Here is a 24,165-nt window from a genome sequence, read left to right on the forward strand (position 1 = left end):
GGGTCTCGCTGAATGGCTCCATTCTTCTGGGATGCCGTGTTTGGGTTCTCGCTCGGGGAGCGGCCTGTGAAGGTCACCGCCGCTGGATCGGCTCCAGAAATGGGGATTTTGTGTCCTCAGATTAGAAGGAGGTCAACAGCAAGAATTATATCAGATGGGCGACGTCACCGACGCCGTGACCCCCGGGGATTATGGCAAACACCCACAAAGGATGATCCTAAGAGACGGGCGTGGAAGGGGTCAAGTCTCCTGGGTCGGGGGTCCTAGAATTACAGGACCCTCCCTCCTTCCCAACTGGTGGCTTTACATTTCTGCAGCAGCCGCTTGGCGCTGTGCACACGGAGATCTCAGGCTTATAGAAAGCAAAGCCGCTGATTACAGGAGGGGGGGCACATACTTATGGTCAAACACAACCAGCAGCCGTATAGTGAGCAGGTTTGTTATCCCCCCAGTCCATCGACACATAAGTCAGTGGCAGAAATTGGAGGCGTCATGTGAAAGTGTGACGAGTGTAATCCGGGCCCCGAACTTACACTACGACCTTTATCTCATCGCACAGACGTCAGACACATAATCCGCCCTGAAATCAAAGCCCGAGCTCCCGGGAAAACAGCCGCAATCCACACTCATATAGGTATATACAGCCACCACTAGGGGGAGCTCACTACAGATTTATACAGCCACCACTAGAGGGAGCTCACTACATACAGATTTATACAGTCACCACTAGAGGGAGCTCACTACATACAGATTTATACAGCCACCACTAGAGGAAGCTCACTACATACAGATTTATACAGCCACCACTAGAGGGAGCTCACTACATACAGATTTATAAAGTCACCACTAGAGGGAGCTCACTACATACATATTTATACAGCCACCACTAGAGGAAGCTCACGACATACATATTTACACAGCCACCACTAGAGGGAGCTCACTACATACAGATTTACACAAGCACCACTAGAGGGAGCTCACTACATACAGATTTATACAGCCACCACTAGAGAGCTCACTACATACAGATTTATACAGCCACCACTAGACGGAACTCACTACATACAGATTTATACAGCCACCACTAGAGGGAGCTCACTACATACAGATTTATACAGTCACCACTAGAGGGAGATCACTACATACAGATTTACACAAGCACCACTAGAGGGAGCTCACTACATAGATTTACACAGCCGCCACTAGAGGGAGCTCACTACATACATATTTACACAGCCACCACTATAGGAAGCTCGCTACATACAGATTTATATAGCCGCCACTAGAGGGGAGCTCACTACATACAGATTTAGACAGCCACCTCTAGAGGGAGCTCACTACATACAGATTTATACAGCCACCACTAGAGGGAGCTCACTACATACAGATTTATAAAGTCACCACTAGAGGGAGCTCACTACATACATATTTATACAGCCACCACTAGAGGAAGCTCACGACATACATATTTACACAGCCACCACTAGAGGGAGCTCACTACATACAGATTTACACAAGCACCACTAGAGGGAGCTCACTACATACAGATTTATACAGCCACCACTAGAGAGCTCACTACATACAGATTTATACAGCCACCACTAGACGGAACTCACTACATACAGATTTATACAGCCACCACTAGAGGGAGCTCACTACATACAGATTTATACAGTCACCACTAGAGGGAGATCACTACATACAGATTTACACAAGCACCACTAGAGGGAGCTCACTACATAGATTTACACAGCCGCCACTAGAGGGAGCTCACTACATACATATTTACACAGCCACCACTATAGGAAGCTCGCTACATACAGATTTATATAGCCGCCACTAGAGGGGAGCTCACTACATACAGATTTAGACAGCCACCACTAGACGGAACTCACTACATACAGATTTATACAGCCACCACTAGAGGGAGCTCACTACATACAGATTTATACAGTCACCACTAGAGGGAGATCACTACATACAGATTTACACAAGCACCACTAGAGGGAGCTCACTACATAGATTTACACAGCCACCACTAGAGGGAGCTCGCTACATACAGATTTATACAGCCACCACTAGAGGGAGCTCACTACATACAGATTTATACAGTCAACACTTGGGGGAGTCACATTTTAAAAGGACTTTTCTATTTTTGGGGGCAGCAATTAAATAATTTTGGGGCATACGAGGGCAAATTTCAATCATATAATAAAGAATTCTGATTTATTCAGTCCAATCACAGCAGATGACAGGTCTATATGAGAGTCTATAGGGCAGGACAGGTCATGTGATGTAGTTAGGCCACACCCAGCAGACTCTTGACACTTTGCTTGTAGAGGCTGATGCTTTCCTCGGTCTCCCCCTGGTTGCGCAGGTTCAGCATGGCATGGCGGTATTCCTGCACGCCTGGCGATTGGAGGATCTGTTCGCTGGAGGCGGCGTTACCCGGCATCCTGGAGAGCATGTCCAGAACGTTCCGCTGCGACCGGCTGCCCTCCCAGACGTACTCCTCCATGTCGCTTTCCTCCTTCTCGCTCTCCCACGCTTCCGTTTTCTGTCAGATAAAATAAAAAAGTCATGTTGTGGTGATTTCATTATTAACCAGGAGCTGAAATCTCCCAGCATCCTCCACTGCTTCAGCTGTGGTTGATAACATGCTTGCTGACTGTTTCCAGTAAATGCAGAAAAATGAATGAATAATCAATGGGAACACTGCTCATAACTTGCAGCTCTGGATGTGACTAGCGTATAAGGCATGGCATAGCCCAGCACCAGCACTGAGCAGACTGTAGCAGAGGCAAGTGTGCTGCTGCTCTCTGTTATCAGCCACACCATGATACAGTAAAAGCTGACCGTGGGAAAGACAACTAAGTAATGGCTTTCTGCTATCAGCCAGTACAGGATAGAGAACCACTGAGTGCAGTGGTGGTGAATAGGCAATAGCTCTCTGTTATCAGCCACCTCAGCATTAATGATGCTGGTCAGCAGTGTCCTGATAACAGAGCAGTAGACTGTACGGTTTGGACCCTGCAGATGTCCAGGTATCTACAACATCCAGGATGCCGGCAGTAGCGAGGACACTGTGGGAGTTGTAGTTCCACGGCAGATGGAGAGGAGGGGTCGGTATTATAGAAAGGCAAAAGAAATGTGTCTGTGCCTCGGGGGTAGCCAGGAGCTCGTCGCCGCCTCCGGAATCCCCCCCTGCATCCTGCAACCCAACACAAGCCCTCGCCCCGGATCATGGAAAAATCACAAGTGTCAGCGAGGCTCATAAAATATGCAGAGCAATCAAAGGCGATTCATCCGACGAGCAGGAGCTGAATTATTAACGAGACACTGAAAGGTAATGAAAGCGCCAGGAGGTTTGTGTACAGGGAACGGCCCGAGATCAGGTGGCGGAGCGCAGAACGGGGGAGGACATCACAGTGACAGGCTGCAGACAGGAGTGCTGCACGGGGAGCGGCCGAGGGATGCAAGGAAGCGCAGTACCACCACACGGCCAGCAAGGGGCACCACCCTCATACAGCAGACCTCCTGTGTTATACTCCAGAGCTGCACTCACTATTCTGCTGGTGCAGTCACTGTGTACATACATTACATTATTGATCCTGAGTTACATCCTGTATTATACCCCAGAGCTGCACTCACTATTCTGCTGGTGCAGTCACTGTGTACATACATTACTGATCCTGAGTTACCTCCTGTATTATCCCCCAGAGCTGCACTCACTATTCTGCTGGTGCAGTCACTGTGTACATACATTACTGATCCTGAGTTATATCCTGTATTATACCCCAGAGCTGCGCTCACTATTCTGCTGGCGATGTGTTACGCACCCAGGCCTCGTGGTAGAGGACGGTCAGCAGGTACAGGGCGTAGTCCTGATTCTGTTTCCTGACTGGACACCTGGAATGAGGCAGAATTTTGTCAGTCGTGGACCCCAGTAATGCTGCTCTTATTCGGGGGTCCGCTGCCATCACTGGGGTCTGTCCTACCTGTCGGTGCGGAGGGTGAGGGTATCGTTCTCAGGATTGTACCGCGGCCCCACGAGCTTTATCAGCTTCCTCCGGGCGTGAGTGTCCAGGTTCAGACTGGAGAGCGTCACCTGCAGAGAGGGTCCCGGGATTAACAGCTGAGGACCCTGAAGAAGACCCCCGATGTGACCGCCGGACAGCACCCACCTGTAAGGTCACAGCTCGAGCCTTGGGGTTGCGGAGCGAAGGACCGGCGGACAGGTAATCCATGGACTGGAGCTGGATGGGAAAGTGGCGGCTGCAGGAATCATCGCTGGTGAGCGCCGCCGGCCACGGGGTGCAGAACTCTGCAGGGGACAGAAGCGAAGAGATCAGCGGCCCCTCGTCTGCCCGGACCCCTATATACAGAGAGCCGGGGGACGGGCTGAGGACGGGTCATAGGTCAGTTACCGTCCTATGCTCCAATCACATCCAGAGCTGCAATCACAACTCTGCCGCACTCCCGCCCTCTTTATTTGCTGCTTTGGATGTGACTGGAGTAGATGAGATTTTCGGACCGTACCTTTAAGGACAGCGCAGTGCTTCCTGATGGCGGCCGGCGTCAAGTGCAGGAAGTTGGGAATCTGGGGGAAAAAAAAAAAAAAGGATGCAGAGGATGCTGGGAGTTGTAGTCCGCGCCGCAGTTTCCTGATGTGATCCCCCAATACCTTCAGCAGCTCCAGGTTCCCGATCTTGTCCGGGGGCGCCGCCTTCTTCTTGGGGTATCCCATGCGCACCGGCAGCGGGACGGCGGCCGGCCGGAAGGAGGCGGCGGAGGGGAAGACGCTGCTCCACTCCTGCTCCGGGGGCATCTTCTCTGTGCGAGGAGGCGGGACCTGAGGGAGTGATTGACAGGCGGTTACCTAGTAACAGGACAGATACAATGTATCCAGCGTGAGGGGGCAGAGCTCCGCCTGGGATATCGGGGGCTCCGGCGGCAATATAGGGGGCTCCGCCTGGGATATTAAGGGCACTGGGTGTTATATGGGGGGGCTCCGCCCTCTCACACCGGGGGGGCTCCGCCCTCTCACACCGGGGGGGGGCTCCGCCCTCTCACACCGGGGGGCTCCGCCTGGGATATTAAGGGCACTGGGTGTTATATTGGGGGGGGGGGGGGGGCTCCGCCCTCTCACACCGGGGGGGCTCCGCCCTCTCACACCGGGGGGGCTCCGCCTGGGATATTAAGGGCACTGGGTGTTATATTGGGGGGGGGGGGGGGGCTCCGCCCTCTCACACCGGGGGGCTCCGCCTGGGATATTAAGGGCACTGGGTGTTATATTGGGGGGGGGGGGGGGGGCTCCGCCCTCTCACACCGGGGGGGCTCCGCCCTCTCACACCGGGGGGGCTCCGCCCTCTCACACCGGGGGGGCTCCGCCCTCTCACACCGGGGGGGCTCCGCCCTCTCACACCGGGGGGCTCCGCTCACCTCCTTCCTCTGCACATTTCTCGGTCCGGGACGTTTTCTGTGAGAACCTGGAAAACAAGACACCGGAGAACAATCACCCCCATCCTCCCTCCTGGACGCGCAAATGCTGGGGGTTGTCGGTCGCTATTACAGCATGTTGTGAATGTCCTGTAGTTGGTATCCGGACTTGCTGGGACCAGTAGTTCTACCACCAGGGTTCCCGCACACCTCCGCCCTCACCTGACACCGCCGGGACCGCACTGCTGCCGCGCACCAGCACCGAGGAGACCGCGGAGCCCTGAAGGGTCACACAAGCCCGAAACAGCACGGAGGCCGCCATCATTGCTGTCTGCGGACGGCGAGAAGAGAGGGACAAACTAAGGCAGGAGGCGAAATAATGAGGGGGCGGAGCAACGGGGAGAGCAGTGACGTCACTACCGTGAGCGATAGACGTCATATCAGGCAGCACGAAATACACGTCACATCCACAGCAGTGCCCCCATAATAATAACAGTGATATCCACAGTGCCCCCATAACAGTGATATCCACAGTGCCCCCATAATAACAGTGATATCCACAGTGCCCCCATAATAATAACAGTGATATCCACAGTGCCCCATAATAATAGCGATATCCACAGTGCCCCCATAATAACAGTGATATCCACAGTGCCCCCATAATAACAGTGATATCCACAGTGCCCCATAATAACAGTGATATCCACAGTGCCCCCATAATAACAGTGATATCCACAGTGCCCCCATAATAATAACAGTGATATCCACAGTGCCCCCATAACAGTGATATCCACAGTGCCCCCATAATAACAGTGATATCCACAGTGCCCCCATAATAACAGTGATATCCACAGTGCCCCCATAATAGTGATATCCACAGTGCCCCCATAATAACAGTGATATCCACAGTGCCCCCATAATAACAGTGATATCCACAGTGCCCCCATAATAATAACAGTGATATCCACAGTGCCCCCATAATAACAGTGATATCCACAGTGCCCCCATAATAATAACAGTGATATCCACAGTGCCCCCATAACAGTGATATCCACAGTGCCCCCATAATAACAGTGATATCCACAGTGCCCCCATAATAGTGATATCCACAGTGCCCCCATAATAACAGTGATATCCACAGTGCCCCCATAATAACAGTGATATCCACAGTGCCCCCATAATAACAGTGATATCCACAGTGCCCCCATAATAGTGATATCCACAGTGCCCCCCATAATAACAGTGATATCCACAGTGCCCCCATAATAACAGTGATATCCACAGTGCCCCCATAATAGTGATATCCACAGTCCCCCCATAATAGTGATATCCACAGTCCCCCCATAATAAGTGATATCCACAGTGCCCCCATAATAACAGTGATATCCACAGTGCCCCCATAATAGTGATATCCACAGTCCCCCCATAATAGTGATATCCACAGTGCCCCATAATAACAGTGATATCCACAGTGCCCCATAATAACAGTGATATCCACAGTGCCCCCATAATAACAGTGATATCCACAGTGCCCCCATAATAACAGTGATATCCACAGTGCCCCCATAATAACGGTGATATCCACAGTGCCCCATAATAACAGTGATATCCACAGTGCCCCATAATAACAGTGATATCCACAGTGCCCCCATAATAACAGTGATATCCACAGAGCCCCCATAATAACAGTGATATCCACAGTGCCCCCATAATAACAGTGATATCCACAGTCCCCCCATAATAAGTGATATCCACAGTGCCCCCATAATAACAGTGATATCCACAGTGCCCCCATAATAGTGATATCCACAGTCCCCCCATAATAGTGATATCCACAGTCCCCCCATAATAGTGATATCCACAGTGCCCCATAATAACAGTGATATCCACAGTGCCCCATAATAACAGTGATATCCACAGTGCCCCCATAATAACAGTGATATCCACAGTGCCCCATAATAACAGCGATATCCACAGTGCCCCCATAATAACAGTGATATCCACAGTGCCCCATAATAACAGCGATATCCACAGTGCCCCATAATAACAGCGATATCCACAGTGCCCCCATAATAACAGTGATATCCACAGTGCCCCCATAATAACAGTGATATCCAGTGCCCCCATAATAACAGTGATATCCACAGTGCCCCCATAATAACAGTGATATCCACAGTGCCCCATAATAACAGTGATATCCACAGTGCCCCCATAATAACAGTGATATCCACAGTGCCCCCATAATAACAGCGATATCCACAGTGCCCCATAATAACAGCGATATCCACAGTGCCCCCATAATAACAGTGATATCCACAGTGCCCCATAATAACAGCGATATCCACAGTGCCCCATAATAACAGCGATATCCACAGTGCCCCCATAATAACAGTGATATCCACAGTGCCCCCATAATAACAGTGATATCCACAGTGCCCCCATAATAACAGTGATATCCACAGTGTCCCCATAATAACAGTGATATCCACAGTGCCCCATAATAACAGCGATATCCACAGTGCCCTCATAATAACAGTGATATCCACAGTGTCCCCATAATAACAGTGATATCCACAGTGTCCCCATAATAACAGTGATATCCACAGTGCCCTCATAATAACAGTGATATCCACAGTGTCCCCATAATAACAGTGATATCCACAGTGCCCCCATAATAACAGTGATATCCACAGTGCCCCCATAATAACAGTGATATCCACAGTGCCCTCATAATAACAGTGATATCCACAGTGTCCCCATAATAACAGTGATATCCACAGTGCCCCCATAATAACAGTGATATCCACAGTGCCCCCATAATAACAGTGATATCCACAGTGCCCCCATAATAACAGTGATATCCACAGTGCCCCCATAATAACAGTGATATCCACAGTGCCCCCATAATAACAGTGATATCCACAGTGCCCCCATAATAACAGTGATATCCACAGTGTCCCATAATAACAGTGATATCCACAGTGCCCCCATAATAACAGTGATATCCACAGTGCCCCATAATGCCCCAGTTGGGGGGATGCTCTGTCTGACATCTGTCGGACCCCCGCTTCTCGCTCCTGTACTGGGGGACACTTTGGTGCTCGGTCTTGTTCACACCTTGGATCACTTTCCCGTCTCCTCGGTATCTGATTGTTCCCGCTGATACCGGTGGAATGTCTCGGCCGCCGCTGATCCTTTTTCTATCTGCCGATTCCATCAGGAAACCTGAGAGGAAAGAAAGTCTAATGGAGGAGAAGAGTCATCAGGAATCTCCCCCACCCCCCCAGAGACCCCCAAATGTCACCGCGCTCACATCCCAGTGCTGCCAGAGAGGGGCGCCCCGGAGCAGAGGCCGAACAACAGCAGCTCACAGTATCACACGGGAGAGGATTAGATACACAGCTCAGCAGTCAGTATCACACAGGAGAGGATTAGATACACAGCTCAGCAGTCAGTATCACACAGGAGAGGATTAGATACACGGCTCACAGACAGTATCACACAGGAGAGGATTAGATACACGGCTCAGCAGTCAGTATCACACAGGAGAGGATTAGATACACGGCTCAGCAGTCAGTATCACACAGGAGAGGATTAGATACACGGCTCAGCAGTCAGTATCACACAGGATAGGATTAGATACACGGCTCAGCAGACAGTATCACACAGGAGAGGATTAGATACACGGCTCAGCAGATAGTATCACACAGGAGAGGATTAGATACACGGCTCAGCAGTCAGTATCACACAGGAGAGGATTAGATACACGGCTCAGCAGTCAGTATCACACAGGAGAGGATTAGATACACGGCTCAGCAGTCAGTATCACACAGGATAGGATTAGATACACGGCTCAGCAGACAGTATCACACAGGAGAGGATTAGATACACGGCTCAGCAGTCAGTATCACACAGGAGAGGATTAGATACACGGCTCACAGAGTATCACACAGGAGAGGATTAGATACACGGCTCAGCAGTCAGTATCACACAGGAGAGGATTAGATACACGGCTCAGCAGTCAGTATCACACAGGAGAGGATTAGATACACGGCTCAGCAGTCAGTATCACACAGGAGAGGATTAGATACACGGCTCAGCAGACAGTATCACACAGGAGAGGATTAGATACACGGCTCAGCAGACAGTATCACACAGGAGGATTAGATACACGGCTCAGCAGACAGTATCACACAGGAGAGGATTAGATACATGGCTCAGCAGTCAGTATCACACAGGAGAGGATTAGATACACGGCTCAGCAGTCAGTATCACACAGGGGAGGATTAGATACACGGCTCAGCAGACAGTATCACACAGGGGAGGATTAGATACACGGCTCAGCAGACAGTATCACACAGCTTTTTGCCCTCCTGCCCCTTCCTATTGCACCTGCTTGTTGCCCCCTCCCCCCTCCTTGTTGCCCCCTCCCTCCTCCTTGTTGCCCCCTCCCTCCTCCTTGTTGCCCCCTCCCTCCTCCTTGTTGCCCCTCCTGTTGCCCCGCTGGCCACACGTAACACAATGCAGCAGCCCATTAGGTGATTGCCGGGCCTCGGGTGTCAGGCCTTTCTTCCTCCCCGTGCCCCGGGCGGACACCTGATCCCGCCGTCTCCGCAGCCTCACACCGCACCTCGCCTTTCACCAGCACAATGACACCAGCCGCCCTCCCCAGGGCCCGCGCCTCATCCCCCGCGGCCGGGGCTCAGGTTCCCGGTGCGCTCTTTATACACGGTCGGTTAATGGTTACATGGGAGACTCGGCGCTGACCTCTGACCTCAGCGGAGCCGCGCGGCGCCGGGAACACCATGATGTAAGGATTGCAGTTCCCATATCGGCCACTAGGTGTCAGCACAAGAGACCTGCGGCCGGCGCTGTCCAGTCCTGAGCGCTCCGGTCACCTCAGTGCTGATTGGACGGGCAGGGACACACCCCTGAGTGGTAACGCCCACTTGTCAATTTATTCACACGTTTCCAAGAGGAATAACAGAGGAACCATGCAGAGTTTTCATGAAGAATATTTACTGTAGTGGTCACGTCAGGGGGCGGATAGTGGCCCCATAAGGGCCCCGCGATAAGGGGGCTCAGTTCAGGCCTGTTGAGCCAATGTATCTTGTGTTCTATACTCTAATCACATCCAAAGCTGCATCTACACTTCTCTTAGCTGCCATAAGCTCACAGATCAACCGCTCCGTCCCAGGTGAGATCCCAAGTGTCTCCTTCATTCTCCGCTCACATCCAAAGCTGCAATCAACGGAGATAATATAAAGCCCGGATGCAGGATTGGTTGTGATCGGAGTAAGAGATGAAATATCTCCAGATCAGTGTGAGATCAGTGCAGACCCTGGTGGGATCATCTGTGATCAGTGCAGACCCTGGTGGGATCATCTGTGATCAGTGCAGACCCTGGTTGGATCTTCTGTGATCAGTGCAGACCCTGGTGGGATCATCTGTGATCAGTGCAGATCCTGGTTGGATCATCTGTGATCACTGCAGACCCTGGTTGGATCATCTGGGATCAGTGCAGACCCTGGTTGGATCTTCTGTGATCAGTGCAGATCCTGGTTGGATCATCTGTGATCAGTGCAGACCCTGGTTGAATCATCTGTGATCAGTGCAGACCCTGGTTGGATCATCTGTGATCAGTGCAGACCCTGGTGGGATCTTCTGTGATCAGTGCAGACCCTGGTTAGATCATCTGTGATCAGTGCAGACCCTGGTTGGATCTTCTGTGATCAGTGCAGACCCTGGTTGGATCTTCTGTGATCAGTGCAGAACCTAGATGGATCTTCTGTGATCTGTGCAAACCCTGGTGGGATCATCTGTGATCAGTGCAGACCCTGGTTGGATCTTCTGTGATCAATGCAGACCCTCTTTGGATCATCTGTGATCAGTGCAGACCCTGGTGGGATCATCTGTGATCAGTGCAGACCCCGGTTGGATCTTCTGTGATCAGTGCAGACCCCGGTTGGATCTTCTGTGATCAGTGCAGACCCTGGTTGGATCACCTGTGATCAGTGCAGACCCTAGTTGGATCATTTGTGATCAGTGCAGACCCTGGTTGGATCTTCTGTGATCAGTGCAGACCCCGGTTGGATCTTCTGTGATCAGTGCAGACCCTGGTTGGATCTTCTGTGATCAGTGCAGACCCTGGTTGGATCATCTGTGATCAGTGCAGACCCTGGTTGGATCTTCTGTGATCAGTGCAGACCCTGGTTGGATCATCTGTGATCAGTGCAGACCCTGGTTGGATCATCTGGGATCAGTGCAGACCCTGGTTGGATCATCTGTGATCAGTGCATACCCTGGCTGGATCATCTGGGATCAGTGCAGACCCTGGTTGGATCATCTGTGATCAGTGCATACCCTGGCTGGATCTTCTGTGATCAGTGCAGACCCTGGTTGGATCATCTGTGATCACTGCAGACCCTGGTTGGATCATCTGTGATCAGTGCAGACCCTGGTGGGATCATCTGTGATCAGTGCAGACCCTGGTTGGATCATCTGTGATCAGTGCAGACCCTGGTTGGATCCTCTGTGATCAGTGCAGACCCTGGTTGGATCATTTGTGATCAGTGCAGACCCTGGTTGGATCATTTGTGATCAGTGCAGACCCTGGTGGGATCTTCTGTGATCAGTGCAGACCCTGGTTGGATCTTCTGTGATCAGTGCAGACCCTGGTGGGATCATCTGTGATCAGTGCAGATCCTGGTTGAATCATCTGTGATCAATGCAGATCCTGGTTGGATCATCTGTGATCAGTGCAGACCCTGGTTGGATCTTCTGTGATCAGTGCAGATCCTGGTTGGATCATCTGTGATCAGTGCAGACCCTGGTTGAATCATCTGTGATCAGTGCAGACCCTGGTTGGATCATCTGTGATCAGTGCAGACCCTGGTGGGATCTTCTGTGATCAGTGCAGACCCTGGTTGGATCATCTGTGATCAGTGCAGACCCTGGTTGGATCTTCTGTGATCAGTGCAGACCCTGGTTGGATCATCAGTGATCAGTGCAGACCCTGGTTGGATCTTCTGTGATCAGTGCAGAACCTAGATGGATCTTCTGTGATCTGTGCAAACCCTGGTGGGATCATCTGTGCTCAGTGCAGATCCTGGTTGGATCATCTGTGATCAGTGCAGACCCTGGTTGGATCTTCTGTGATCAGTGCAGACCCTGGTTGGATCTTCTGTGATCAGTGCAGACCCTGGTGGGATCATCTGTGATCAGTGCAGACCCCGGTTGGATCTTCTGTGATCAGTGCAGACCCTGGTTGGATCACCTGTGATCAGTGCAGACCCTAGTTGGATCATTTGTGATCAGTGCAGACCCTGGTTGGATCTTCTGTGATCAGTGCAGACCCCGGTTGGATCTTCTGTGATCAGTGCAGACCCTGGTTGGATCTTCTGTGATCAGTGCAGACCCTGGTTGGATCATCTGTGATCAGTGCAGATCCTGGTTGGATCTTCTGTGATCAGTGCAGACCCTGGTTGGATCATCTGTGATCAGTGCAGACCCTGGTTGGATCATCTGGGATCAGTGCAGACCCTGGTTGGATCATCTGTGATCAGTGCAGACCCTGGCTGGATCTTCTGTGATCAGTGCAGACCCTGGTTGGATCATCTGTGATCAGTGCAGACCCTGGTTGGATCACCTGTGATCAGTGCTGACCCTGGTTGGGTCATTTGTGATCAGTGCAGACCCTGGTTGGATCTTCTGTGATCAGTGCAGACCCTGGTCGGATCATCTGTGATCAGTGCAGACCCTGGTTGGATCATCTGGGATCAGTGCAGACCCTGGTTGGATCATCTGTGATCACTGCAGACCCTGGTTGGATCTTCTGTGATCAGTGCAGACCCTGGTTGGATCATCTGTGATCACTGCAGACCCTGGTTGGATCATCTGGGATCAGTGCAGACCCTGGTTGGATCATCTGTGATCAGTGCAGACCCTGGCTGGATCTTCTGTGAAAAGTGCAGACCCTGGTTGGATCATCTGTGATCAGTGCAGACCCTGGTTGGATCATCTGTGATCACTGCAGACCCTGGTTGGATCATCTGTGATCAGTGCAGACCCTGGTTGGATCTTCTGTGATCAGTGCAGACCCTGGTTGGATCATCTGTGATCAGTGCAGACCCTGGTTGGATCTTCTGTGATCAGTGCAGACCCTGGTTGGATCATCTGGGATCAGTGCAGACTCTGGTTGGATCATCTGGGATCAGTGCAGACCCTGGTTGGATCATCTGTGATCAGTGCAGACCCTGGTTGGATCTTCTGTGATCAGTGCAGACCCTGGTTGGATCTTCTGTGATCAGTGCAGACCCTGGTTGGATCATCTGTGATCACTGCAGACCCTGGTTGGATCATCTGGGATCAGTGCAGACCCTGGTTGGATCATCTGTGATCAGTGCAGACCCTGGCTGGATCTTCTGTGAAAAGTGCAGACCCTGGTTGGATCATCTGTGATCAGTGCAGACCCTGGTTGGATCATCTGTGATCACTGCAGACCCTGGTTGGATCATCTGTGATCAGTGCAGACCCTGGTTGGATCTTCTGTGATCAGTGCAGACCCTGGTTGGATCATCTGTGATCAGTGCAGACCCTGGTTGGATCATCTGTGATCAGTGCAGACCCTGGTTGGATCTTCTGTGATCAGTGCAGACCCTGGTTGGATCATCTGTGATCAGTGCAGACCCTGGTTGGATCATCTGTGATCAGTGCAGACCCTGGCTGGATCTTCTGTGAAAAGTGCAGACCCTGGTTGGATCATCTGTGATCAGTGCAGACCCTGGTTGGATCATCTGTGATCACTGCAGACCCTGGTTGGATCATCTGTGATCAGTGCAGACCCTGGTTGGATCTTCTGTGATCAGTGCAGACCCTGGTTGGATCATCTGTGATCAGTGCAGACCCTGGTTGGATCGTCTGTGATCAATGCAGACCCTCTTTGGATCATCTGTGATCAGTGCAGACCCTGGTTGGATCACCTGTGATCAGTGCAGACCCTAGTTGGATCATTTGTGATCAGTGCAGACCCTGGTTGGATCTTCTGTGATCAGTGCAGACCCTGGTTGGATCATCTGTGATCAGTGCAGACCCTGGTTGGATCTTCTGTGATCAGTGCAGACCCTGGTTGGATCATCTGGGATCAGTGCAGACTCTGGTTGGATCATCTGGGATCAGTGCAGACCCTGGTTGGATCATCTGTGATCAGTGCAGACCCTGGTTGGATCATCTGTGATCAGTGCAGACCCTGGTTGGATCGTCTGTGATCAATGCAGACCCTGGTTGGATCACCTGTGATCAGTGCAGACCCTAGTTGGATCATTTGTGATCAGTGCAGACCCTGGTTGGATCTTCTGTGATCAGTGCAGACCCTGGTTGGATCATCTGTGATCAGTGCAGACCCCGGTTGGATCTTCTGTGATCAGTGCAGACCCTGGTTGGATCATCTGGGATCAGTGCAGACTCTGGTTGGATCATCTGTGATCACTGCAGACCCTGGTTGGATCATCTGTGATCAGTGCAGACCCTGGTTGGATCTTCTGTGATCAGTGCAGACCCTGGTTGGATCATCTGTGATCAGTGCAGACCCTGGTTGGATCGTCTGTGATCAATGCAGACCCTCTTTGGATCATCTGTGATCAGTGCAGACCCTGGTTGGATCACCTGTGATCAGTGCAGACCCTAGTTGGATCATTTGTGATCAGTGCAGACCCTGGTTGGATCTTCTGCGATCAGTGCAGACCCTGGTTGGATCATCTGTGATCAGTGCAGACCCTGGTTGGATCTTCTGTGATCAGTGCAGACCCTGGTTGGATCATCTGGGATCAGTGCAGACTCTGGTTGGATCATCTGGGATCAGTGCAGACCCTGGTTGGATCATCTGTGATCAGTGCAGACCCTGGTTGGATCATCTGTGATCAGTGCAGACCCTGGTTGGATCGTCTGTGATCAATGCAGACCCTCTTTGGATCATCTGTGATCAGTGCAGACCCTGGTTGGATCACCTGTGTTCAGTGCAGACCCTAGTTGGATCATTTGTGATCAGTGCAGACCCTGGTTGGATCATCTGGGATCAGTGCAGACTCTGGTTGGATCATCTGGGATCAGTGCAGACCCTGGTTGGATCATCTGTGATCAGTGCAGACCCTGGTTGGATCTTCTGTGATCAGTGCAGACCCTGGTTGGATCATCTGTGATCAGTGCAGACCCTGGTTGGATCATCTGTGATCACTGCAGACCCTGGCTGGATCATCTGGGATCAGTGCAGACCCTGGTTGGATCATCTGTGATCACTGCAGACCCTGGTTGGATCATCTGGGATCAGTGCAGACCCTGGTTGGATCATCTGTGATCAGTGCAGACCCTGGTTGGATCATCTGGGATCAGTGCAGACCCTGGTTGGATCATCTGTGATCAGTGCAGACCCTGGCTGGATCTTCTGTGATCAGTGCAGACCCTGGTTGGATCATCTGTGATCAGTGCAGACCCTTGTTGGATCATCTGTGATCAGTGCAGACCCTGGTTGGATCATCTGTGATCAGTGCAGACCCTGGTTGGATCATCTGTGATCACTGCAGACACTTGCTGGATCTTCTGTGATCAGTGCAGAACCTGGTTGGATCATCTGTGATCAGTGCAGACCCTGGTTGGATCATCTGTGATCAGTGCAGACCCTGGTTGGATCATCTGTGATCACTGCAGACCCTTGCTGGATCTTCTGTGATCAGTGCAGAACCTGGTTGGATCATCTGTGATCAGTGCAGACCCTGGTGGGATCATCTGTGCTCAGTGCAGATCCTGGTTGGATCATCTGTGATCAGTGCAGACCCTGGTTGGATCTTCTGTGATCAGTGCAGACCCTGGTTGGATCTTCTGTGATCAGTGCAGACCCTGGTTGGATCATCTGTGTTCAGTGCAGACCCTGGTTGGATCTTCTGTGATCAGTGCAGACCCTGATTGGATCATCTGTGCTCAGTGCAGACCCTGGTTGGATCATCTGTGATCAGTGCAGACCCTGGTTGGATCATCTGTGATCAGTGCAGACTCTGGTTGGATCATCTGTGCTCAGTGCAGACCCTGGTTGGATCATCTGTGATCAGTGCAGACCCTGGTTGGATCTTCTGTGATCTGTGCAGACCCTGGTTGGATCATCTGTGATCAGTGCAGACCCTGGTTGGATCTTCTGTGATCAGTGCAGACCTGGTTGGATCATCTGTGATCAGTGCAGACCCTGGTTGGATCTTCTGTGATCAATGCAGACCCTCTTTGGATCATCTGTGATCAGTGCAGACCCCGGTTGGATCTTCTGTGATCAGTGCAGACCCCGGTTGGATCTTCTGTGATCAGTGCAGACCCTGGTTGGATCACCTGTGATCAGTGCAGACCCTAGTTGGATCATTTGTGATCAGTGAAGACCCTGGTTGGATCTTCTGTGATCAGTGCAGACCCTGGTTGGATCTTCTTTGATCAGTGCAGACCCTGGTTGGATCTTCTGTGATCAGTGCAGACCCTGGTTGTATCATCTGTGTTCAGTGCAGACCCTGGTTGGATCTTCTGTGATCAGTGCAGACCCTGATTGGATCATCTGTAATCAGTGCAGACCCTGGTTTGATCATCTATGATCAGTGCAGAACATGGTTGGATCCTCTGTGATCTGTGCAGACCCTGGTTGGATCCTCTGTGATCAGTGCAGACCCTAGTTGGATTACCTGTGATCAGTGTAGACCCTGGTTGGATCTTCTGTGATCAGTGCAGACCCTGGTTGGATCAACTGTGATCAGTGCAGAACCTGGTTGGATCTTCTGTGATCTGTGCAGACCCTGGTTGGATCATCTGTGATCAGTGCAGACCCTGGTTGGATCTTCTGTGACCAGTGCAGACCCTGGTTGGATCATCTGTGACCAGTGCAGACCCTGGCTGGATCTTCTGTGATCAGTGCAGACCCTGGTTGGATCATCTGTGATCAGTGCAGACCCTGGTTGGATCTTCTGTGATCAGTGCAAACCTTGGTTGGATCTTCTGTGATCACTACTTACCCTGGTTGGATCTTCTGTGATCAGTGCAGACCCTGGTTGGATCATCTGTGACCAGTGCAGACCCTGGCTGGATCTTCTGTGATCAGTGCAGACCCTGGTTGGATCATCTGTGATCAGTGCAGACCCTGGTTGGATCATCTGTGATCAGTGCAGACCCTGGTTGGATCATCTGTGATCAGTGCAGACCCTGGTTGGATCTTCTGTCATCAGTGCAGACCCTGGTTGGATCTTCTGTCATCAGTGCAGACCCTGGTTGGATCATCTGTGATCACTACTTACCCTGGTTGGATCATCTGTGATCAGTGCAGACCCTGGTTGGATCATCTGTGATCACTGCAGACCCTGGTTGGATCCTCTGTGATCAGTGCAGACCCTGGTTGGATCCTCTGTGATCAGTGCAGACCCTGGTTGGATCATCTGTGATCAGTGCAGACCCTGGTTGGATCATCTGTGATCAGTGCAGACCCTGGTTGGATCTTCTGTGATCAGTGCAGACCCTGGCGGGATCACGTGTGATCAGTGCAGACCGTAGTTGGATCATTTGTGATCAGTACAGACCCTGGTTGGATCATCTGTAATCACTGCAGACCCTGGTTGGATCTTCTGTGATCAGTGCAGACCCTGGTTGGATCATCTGTGATCAGTGCAGACCCTGGTTGGATCTTCTGTGATAAATGCAGACCCTGGTTGGATCATCTGTGATCAGTGCAGACCCTGGTTGGATCCTCTGTGATCTGTGCAGACCCTGGTTGGATCCTCTGTGATCAGTGCAGACCCTGGTTGGATCATCTGTGATCAGTGCAGACCCTGGTTGGATCTTCTGTGATCAGTGCAGATCCTGGTTGGATCATCTGTGATTAGTGCAGACCCTGGTTGGATCAACTGTGATCAGTGCAGACCCTGGTTGGATCTTCTGTGATCAGTGCAGACCCTGGTTGGATCATCTGTGATTAGTGCAGACCCTGGTTGGATCAACTGTGATCAGTGCAGAACCTGGTTGGATCTTCTGTGATCTGTGCAGACCCTGGTTGGATCATCTGTGATCAGTGCAGACCCTGGTTGGATCATCTGTGATCAGTGCAGACCCTGGTTGGATCATCTGTGATCAGTGCAGACCCTGGTTGGATCATCTGTGATCAGTGCAGACCCTGGTTGGATCATCTGTGATCAGTGCAGACCCTGGTTGGATCATCTGTGATCAGTGCAGATCCTGGTTGGAACATCTGTGATCAGTGCAGACTCTGGTTGGATCATCTGTGATCAGTGCAGACCCTGGTTGGATCATCTGTGATCAGTGCAGACCCTGGTTGGATCATCTGTGATCAGTGCAGATCCTGGTTGGATCTTCTGTGATCAGTGCAGACTCTGGTTGGATCATCTGTTATCAGTGCAGACCCTGGTTGGATCATCTGTGATCAGTGCAGACCCTGGTTGGATCTTCTGTGATCAGTGCAGATCCTGGTTGGATCATCTGTGATCAGTGCAGACTCTGGTTGGATCATCTGTTATCAGTGCAGACCCTGGTTGGATCATCTGTGATCAGTGCAGACCCTGGTTGGATCATCTGTGATCAGTGCAGATCCTGGTTGGATCTTCTGTGATCAGTGCAGACTCTGGTTGGATCATCTGTGATCAGTGCAGACCCTGGTTGGATCCTCTGTGATCAGTGCAGACCCTGGTTGGATCATCTGTGATCAGTGCAGATCCTGGTTGGATCATCTGTGATCAGTGCAGATCCTGGTTGGATCTTCTGTGATCAGTGCAGACCCTGGTTGGATCATCTGTGATCAGTGCAGACCCTGGTTGGATCTTCTGTGATCAGTGCAGACCCTGGTTGGATCATCTGTGATCAGTGCAGACCCTGGTTGGATCATCTGTGATCAGTGCAGACCCTGGTTGGATCTTCTGTGATCAGTGCAGACCCTGGTTGGATCATCTGTGATCAGTGCAGACCCTGGTTGGATCTTCTGCGATCAGTGCAGACCCTGGTTGGATCAACTGTGATCAGTGCAGAACCTGGTTGGATCTTCTGTGATCTGTGCAGACCCTGGTTGGATCATCTGTGATCAGTGGAGACCCTGGTTGGATCATCTGTGATCAGTGCAGACCCTGGTTGGATCATCTGTGATCAGTGCAGACCCTGGTTGGATCATCTGTGATCAGTGCAGATCCTGGTTGGATCATCTGTGATCAGTGCAGACCCTGGTTGGATCATCTGTGATCAGTGCAGATCCTGGTTGGATCATCTGTGATCAATGCAGATCCTGGTTGGATCATATGTGATCAGTGCAGATCCTGGTTGGATCATCTGTGATCAGTGCAGATCCTGGTTGAATCATCTGTGATCAGTGCAGACCCTGGTTGGATTATCTGTGATCAGTGCAGACCCTGGTTGGATCATCTGTGATCAGTGCAGACCCTGGTTGGATCATCTGTGATCAGTGCAGACCCTGGCTGGATCTTCTGTGATCAGTGCAGACCCTGGTTGGATCTTCTGTGATCAGTGCAGACCCTGGTTGGATCATCTGTGATCAGTGCAGACCCTGGTTGGATCATCTGTGATCAGTGCAGACCCTGGTTGGATCATCTGTGATCAGTGCAGACCCTGGCTGGATCTTCTGTGATCAGTGCAGACCCTGGTTGGATCACCTGTGATCAGTGCAGACCCTAGTTGGATAATTTGTGATCAGTTCAGACCCTGGTTGGATCTTCTGTGATCAGTGCAGACCCTGGTTGGATCATCAGTGATCAGTGCAGACCCTGGTTGGATCTTCTGTGATCAGTGCAGACCCTGGTTGGATCATCTGTGATCAGTGCAGAACCTAGATGGATCTTCTGTGATCTGTGCAAACCCTGGTTGGATCATCTGTGATCAGTGCAGACCCTGGTTGGATCTTCTGTGATCAGTGCAGACCCTGGTTGGATCATCTGTGATCACTGCAGACCCTGGTTGGATCATCTGGGATCAGTGCAGACCCTGGTTGGATCATCTGTGATCAGTGCAGACCCTGGTTGGATCGTCTGTGATCAATGCAGACCCTCTTTGGATCATCTGTGATCAGTGCAGACCCTGGTTGGATCACCTGTGATCAGTGCAGACCCTATTTGGATCATTTGTGATCAGTGCAGACCCTGGTTGGATCTTCTGTGATCAGCGCAGACCCTGGTTGGATCATCTGTGATCAGTGCAGATCCTGGTTGGATCTTCTGTGATCAGTGCAGACCCTGGTTGGATCATCTGGGATCAGTGCAGACCCTGGTTGGATCGTCTGGGATCAGTGCAGACCCTGGTTGGATCATCTGTGATCAGTGCAGACCCTGGTTGGATCATCTGTGATCAGTGCAGACCCTGGTTGGATCTTCTGTGATCAGTGCAGACCCTGGTTGGATCATCTGTGATCAGTGCAGACCCTGGTTGGATCATCTGTGATCACTGCAGACCCTGGTTGGATCATCTGGGATCACTGCAGACCCTGGTTGGATCATCTGGGATCAGTGCAGACCCTGGTTGGATCATCTGTGATCAGTGCAGACCCTGGCTGGATCTTCTGTGATCAGTGCAGACCCTGGTTGGATCATCTGTGATCAGTGCAGACCCTTGTTGGATCATCTGTGATCAGTGCAGACCCTGGTTGGATCATCTGTGATCAGTGCAGACCCTGGTTGGATCATCTGTGATCACTGCAGACCCTTGCTGGATCTTCTGTGATCAGTGCAGACCCTGGTTGGATCTTGTGATCAGTGCAGACCCTGGTTGGATCATCTGTGATCAGTGCAGACCCTGGTTGGATCATCTGGGATTAGTGCAGACCCTGGTTGGATCATCTGTGATCAGTGCAGACCCTGGTTGGATCTTCTGTGATCAGTGCAGACCCTGGTTGGATCATCTGTGATCACTGCAGACCCTGGTTGGATCATCTGGGATCAGTGCAGACCCTGGTTGGATCATCTGTGATCAGTGCAGACCCTGGTTGGATCATCTGTGATCAGTGCAGACCCTGGTTGGATCTTCTGTGATCAGTGCAGACCCTGGCTGGATCTTCTGTGATCAGTGCAGACCCTGGTTGGATCATCTGTGATCACTGCAGACCCTGGTTGGATCATCTGTGATCAGTGCAGACCCTGGTTGGATCATCTGTGATCAGTGCAGACCCTGGTTGGATCATCTGGGATCAGTGCAGACCCTGGTTGGATCATCTGTGATCACTGCAGACCCTTGCTGGATCTTCTGTGATCAGTGCAGACCCTGGTTGGATCATCTGTGATCAGTGCAGACCCTGGTTGGATCATCTGTGATCAGTGCAGACCCTGGTTGGATCTTCTGTGATCAGTGCAGACCCTGGTTGGATCATCTGTGATCAGTGCAGACCCTGGTTGGATCATCTGTGATCAGTGCAGACCCTGGTTGGATCATCTGTGATCAGTGCAGACCCTGGTGGATCTTCTGTGATCAGTGCAGACCCTGGTTGGATCATCTGTGATCACTGCAGACCCTGGTTGGATCATCTGTGATCAGCGCAGACCCTGGTTGGATCATCTGTGATCAGTGCAGACCCTGGTGGGATCTTCTGTGATCAGTGCAGACCCTGGTTGGATCATCTGTGATCACTGCAGACCCTGGTTGGATCATCTGTGATCAGTGCAGACCCTGGTTGGATCATCTGTGATCAGTGCAGACCCTGGTTGGATCTTCTGTCATCAGTGCAGACCCTGGTTGGATCATCTGTGATCAGTGCAGACACTGGTTGGATCTTCTGTGATCAGTGCAGACCCTGGCGGGATCACCTGTGATCAGTGCAGACCGTAGTTGGATCATTTGTGATCAGTACAGACCCTGGTTGGATCATCTGTGATCACTGCAGACCCTGGTTGGATCTTCTGTGATCAGTGCAGATCCTGGTTGGATCATCTGTGATCAATGCAGATCCTGGTTGGATCATCTGTGATCAGTGCAGATCTTGGTTGGATCATCTGTGATCAGTGCAGATCCTGGTTGAATCATCTGTGATCAGTGCAGACCCTGGTTGGATCATCTGTGATCAGTGCAGACCCTGGTTGGATCATCTGTGATCAGTGCAGACCCTGGTTGGATCATCTGTGATCAGTGCAGACCCTGGCTGGATCTTCTGTGATCAGTGCAGACCCTGGTTGGATCTTCTGTGATCAGTGCAGACCCTGGTTGGATCATCTGTGATCAGTGCAGACCCTGGTTGGATCATCTGTGATCAGTGCAGACCCTGGCTGGATCTTCTGTGATCAGTGCAGACCCTGGTTGGATCACCTGTGATCAGTGCAGACCCTAGTTGGATAATTTGTGATCAGTTCAGACCCTGGTTGGATCTTCTGTGATCAGTGCAGACCCTGGTTGGATCATCAGTGATCAGTGCAGACCCTGGTTGGATCTTCTGTGATCAGTGCAGACCCTGGTTGGATCATCTGTGATCAGTGCAGAACCTAGATGGATCTTCTGTGATCTGTGCAAACCCTGGTTGGATCACCTGTGATCAGTGCAGACCCTAGTTGGATCATTTGTGATCAGTGCAGACCCTGGTTGGATCTTCTGTGATCAGCGCAGACCCTGGTTGGATCATCTGTGATCAGTGCAGATCCTGGTTGGATCTTCTGTGATCAGTGCAGACCCTGGTTGGATCATCTGGGATCAGTGCAGACCCTGGTTGGATCATCTGGGATCAGTGCAGACCCTGGTTGGATCATCTGTGATCAGTGCAGACCCTGGTTGGATCATCTGTGATCAGTGCAGACCCTGGTTGGATCTTCTGTGATCAGTGCAGACCCTGGTTGGATCATCTGTGATCAGTGCAGACCCTGGTTGGATCATCTGTGATCACTGCAGACCCTGGTTGGATCATCTGGGATCAGTGCAGACCCTGGTTGGATCATCTGTGATCACTGCAGACCCTGGTTGGATCATCTGGGATCAGTGCAGACCCTGGTTGGATCATCTGTGATCAGTGCAGACCCTGGCTGGATCTTCTGTGATCAGTGCAGACCCTGGTTGGATCATCTGTGATCAGTGCAGACCCTTGTTGGATCATCTGTGATCAGTGCAGACCCTGGTTGGATCATCTGTGATCAGTGCAGACCCTGGTTGGATCATCTGTGATCACTGCAGACCCTTGCTGGATCTTCTGTGATCAGTGCAGACCCTGGTTGGATCTTGTGATCAGTGCAGACCCTGGTTGGATCATCTGTGATCAGTGCAGACCCTGGTTGGATCATCTGGGATCAGTGCAGACCCTGGTTGGATCATCTGTGATCAGTGCAGACCCTGGTTGGATCTTCTGTGATCAGTGCAGACCCTGGTTGGATCATCTGTGATCACTGCAGACCCTGGTTGGATCATCTGGGATCAGTGCAGACCCTGGTTGGATCATCTGTGATCAGTGCAGACCCTGGCTGGATCTTCTGTGATCAGTGCAGACCCTGGTTGGCTCATCTGTGATCAGTGCAGACCCTGGTTGGATCATCTGTGATCACTGCAGACCCTGGTTGGGTCATCTGTGATCAGTGCAGACCCTGGTTGGATCATCTGTGGTCAGTGCAGACCCTGGCTGGATCTTCTGTGATCAGTGCAGACCCTGGTTGGATCATCTGTGATCAGTGCAGACCCTGGTTGGATCATCTGTGATCAGTGCAGACCCTGGTTGGATCATCTGGGATCAGTGCAGAC

The 24,165-nt window shown here is 51.4% G+C and overlaps 1 protein-coding gene across 6 annotated transcripts; it reads right to left on the minus strand.

The window, feature by feature from the left end:
* Window positions 1-2,198: 2,198 nt before the first annotated feature.
* MRPS35 (mitochondrial ribosomal protein S35) lies at window positions 2,199-10,261 on the minus strand. 6 transcript variants are annotated; one of them, XM_077267006.1, is made up of 10 exons: window positions 10,065-10,216; window positions 8,557-8,664; window positions 5,662-5,770; window positions 5,443-5,489; window positions 4,685-4,852; window positions 4,540-4,600; window positions 4,185-4,324; window positions 3,999-4,108; window positions 3,840-3,909; window positions 2,199-2,557 (listed from the first exon to the last, which is right to left on the minus strand). In XM_077267006.1, the coding sequence occupies exons 3-10, from the start codon at window positions 5,762-5,764 to the stop codon at window positions 2,300-2,302; spliced, it is 957 nt and encodes a 318-aa protein (XP_077123121.1). In that variant the 5' UTR covers window positions 5,765-5,770; window positions 8,557-8,664; window positions 10,065-10,216; the 3' UTR covers window positions 2,199-2,299. The 6 variants fall into 6 exon arrangements, with proteins under 6 accessions (XP_077123121.1, XP_077123122.1, XP_077123120.1 ...); XM_077267007.1 differs by having other exon boundaries at window positions 10,070-10,131; XM_077267005.1 differs by lacking the exon at window positions 5,662-5,770 and having other exon boundaries at window positions 10,207-10,261.
* Window positions 10,262-24,165: the final 13,904 nt, after the last annotated feature.

This window comes from Ranitomeya variabilis, chromosome 5, assembly GCF_051348905.1.
Source record: "Ranitomeya variabilis isolate aRanVar5 chromosome 5, aRanVar5.hap1, whole genome shotgun sequence".
Classification (NCBI taxonomy): Eukaryota; Metazoa; Chordata; class Amphibia; order Anura; family Dendrobatidae; genus Ranitomeya; species Ranitomeya variabilis.